The sequence below is a fragment of the Drosophila hydei genome, unplaced genomic scaffold, assembly GCF_003285905.1.
Source record: "Drosophila hydei strain 15085-1641.00,03,60 unplaced genomic scaffold, DhydRS2 tig00000172-arrow-pilon, whole genome shotgun sequence".
NCBI classification, from domain to species: Eukaryota; Metazoa; Arthropoda; class Insecta; order Diptera; family Drosophilidae; genus Drosophila; species Drosophila hydei.
In genome coordinates, this window is record NW_022045682.1 from 4,977,557 (window position 1) to 4,979,891 (window position 2,335).

Consider the following 2,335-nt stretch of genomic DNA (forward strand, 5'->3'; position numbering starts at 1 on the left):
TCAAAGTGCAGCAATAGAGAAAAAAGAATAGAAATTAAATGTTTTTATAAAATACTGCCTCCAGTTACACGAAATGACACTTTGTTCGCTGTTCCTGATCGTGATGGAGGTTTTATTGACAAAATGTCAACATTCGTTGGATCCATTATAGTTATGCGTTTCGTCAAGAAAGCAAAGTCCGAGCGAAGTTTCTCAACTGATGCCGATTTGGCCTTGAGGTACTCCAACGTCTGGTCGTAGTCTTCCATCAAAATTGGATGAAACATCAACTCGCCAGATTCGCGTAGCTTATACAGCTGCCGTTGAATGCTATTGTGCCTCTGGTTGCCCTGGTGGATGCGATCTTTATATTTGTGCACCGTCTCTGCACACTTTTCGCGCTGCCTGCGCAAGCTCAAGTAGTTCTTGCGATCCATGTGAATCTTGCATTTGACATGGGCCAGCGCGTGCATATCAAAATGGACTCGCGCGCGTAGACGATTCAGCTCCGCAGTGCGCTCTACACGAAGTAGTCATATTAAGTGACATAAATTGATTAAGTTTAGAAGATAGTTTTGGCTTAACTCACCTGCAATTTTAGTGTTTAGTATGATGGTCTCTGTCTGTTGATTAAGATAATCTCGCAGTTTGAATCCACTGGCCACATTTTCGAGTTCATTTGATTGCTAAGCGAAACGAGTTATTAAGGCCTTGGCCTTGGCCCAGAGCACCGTCAGTCTTACCTTTTGTAGATCGGCAAATCGATGTTGGGTGAGCAACAGCTCCAGTCGCATCTCGGACAACTCATCTCTAATGTTACGCATCCTTTTCAAAACGTCCTGCACATAGCCGGACAGATGACTGAAACTGTCGTTGGTAAGGAGAGTTTCGCGTACGACTTGCTCGAAACTTGTTATCTTTTCGTCGCTGTCGACACGCGCTTGCTCAAGTTCCTCGTTCAACTTGAGCGACTGACTGTGAGCCAGATCAAAGGTTTTGCGCTGGACCTCAAGCAGTCGATCAAGTTTGACGAGGGCCATTTGCCAACGCTTGTAATTGAAGGCATTGTCTTGATTATTATTCGTTATAAAACTCATTTGCTTCTTGCGCAGAAAATGATCGCTGACCGCGCTGTCCAAAATGTTCTTTTTGTCCGCTTCAACTCGGATTTGTGACATCAGCGAAACGAGCTCCATTGCCAATTTGTGCTTATCGAGGTTGCGACTCAGTCGCCCAGTGCTGTCCTCAACGTAAGTGACTGCCCGACTGATTAGCTCACGCATGAATAGTTTGCAAATTCTAGTCGATACAGAGAGCTGCTGATCGCTTTCGTCCTTGGGCACTTTCAGCAGCACCTCATTTTTTTTCATCAACTCTGTCATTCTTTCAGCTATGAAATCGACGTCGATTTCCAGCTTCTTTCGCTTCACATCGATCGGCTTGAATGTATCACTCAAACTACACATAGATACAACGTTGCTAACGCTGGAGCTGCTTATTGTCGTGCGTTCTTCATGCTCTCCATTCTGACTGTCCGGATCGTAGTCCTCGGAAAGAAGAGCGGCATTGCTTTTGGGTGCTATCAACGTTCTTGGAGACTCGTTCACCTGCTTTTGCACTGGTAGCAGCTCGCTGCTACTTCCTTCGGTGAGTTCATTGATGTCGGGTATGGCTACGCCAAATAATAGAAAACTACCTCGCAAGCGGATATAGTCATGTTGAATCTGGGAGGCACTCGATAAAGTTGAATTAATAGACAAATTCTCCGAAATATCATCCGAATGAATTATATTCAGCAGCTTCTTTTTTGGCAAAGCGGAAGGTTGTGCTAATTGCACCCCAGAAGATCGCCCATTGTCTCGGCTATGCTCATCAAGATCATTGCTTAATGGCGACACTATTTGCAACTGCTTTGGTTTGACTTCCTTCGGCTGTGATGCCCTGTGGGAATCTCTAGAATCTGTGCTGCTCATGGACGGGGACTCATGGTATTGATCCATGTCCTCTGAGTCAATGGAAGCTTCAATGGAAGCTTCATCTGGCTCAGAGTCCTCGTCCATGAACTCGTCCAAATTATCCAAATAGTGTTTCTGTGCTATATCTTCATCTTCCTTGACTGACTGATCGATAAACTGTTGGAGTAAGCTGGTTTTGCGTTCATGGAGAGGATCTTCAGTTGCTTCTGTGGGAAGTGTCTCAGCTGACTTCTCAGCCGTCTGCTCAGCTGCATATTCTTCATTCACACCCAGTTCAGTAGTCATCGCTGCAGATTTCTTGAAAGAAAGAAAGAAACAAACGAAAAAACTGTAACTTAAAAATCAACAAAATAAATGAGCTTTTCGGCAAGGCACCAAAA

The 2,335-nt window shown here is 44.6% G+C and overlaps 1 protein-coding gene across 1 annotated transcript; it reads right to left on the reverse strand.

Moving 5' to 3' along the window:
- Positions 1-2,335, reverse strand: LOC111603525. Its single transcript, XM_023321157.2, has 3 exons — positions 723-2,335; positions 569-665; positions 1-499 (listed from the first exon to the last, which is right to left on the reverse strand). The coding sequence occupies exons 1-3, from the start codon at positions 2,238-2,240 to the stop codon at positions 45-47; spliced, it is 2,070 nt and encodes a 689-aa protein (XP_023176925.2). The 5' UTR covers positions 2,241-2,335; the 3' UTR covers positions 1-44.

What these genes read in the sequence shown, in the direction of transcription:
- LOC111603525 (XM_023321157.2), bottom strand. Translation starts at nt 2,240, where the DNA reads ATGACTACTGAACTGGGTGTGAATGAAGAATATGCAGCTGAGCAGACG. An exon ending in GATTTGCCGATCTACAAAAG is followed by an intron (nt 666 to 722) that starts GTAAGACTGACG and finishes CGTTTCGCTTAG; the next exon opens with CAATCAAATGAACTCGAAAA. An exon ending in ACTAAACACTAAAATTGCAG is followed by an intron (nt 500 to 568) that starts GTGAGTTAAGCC and finishes TACTTCGTGTAG; the next exon opens with AGCGCACTGCGGAGCTGAAT.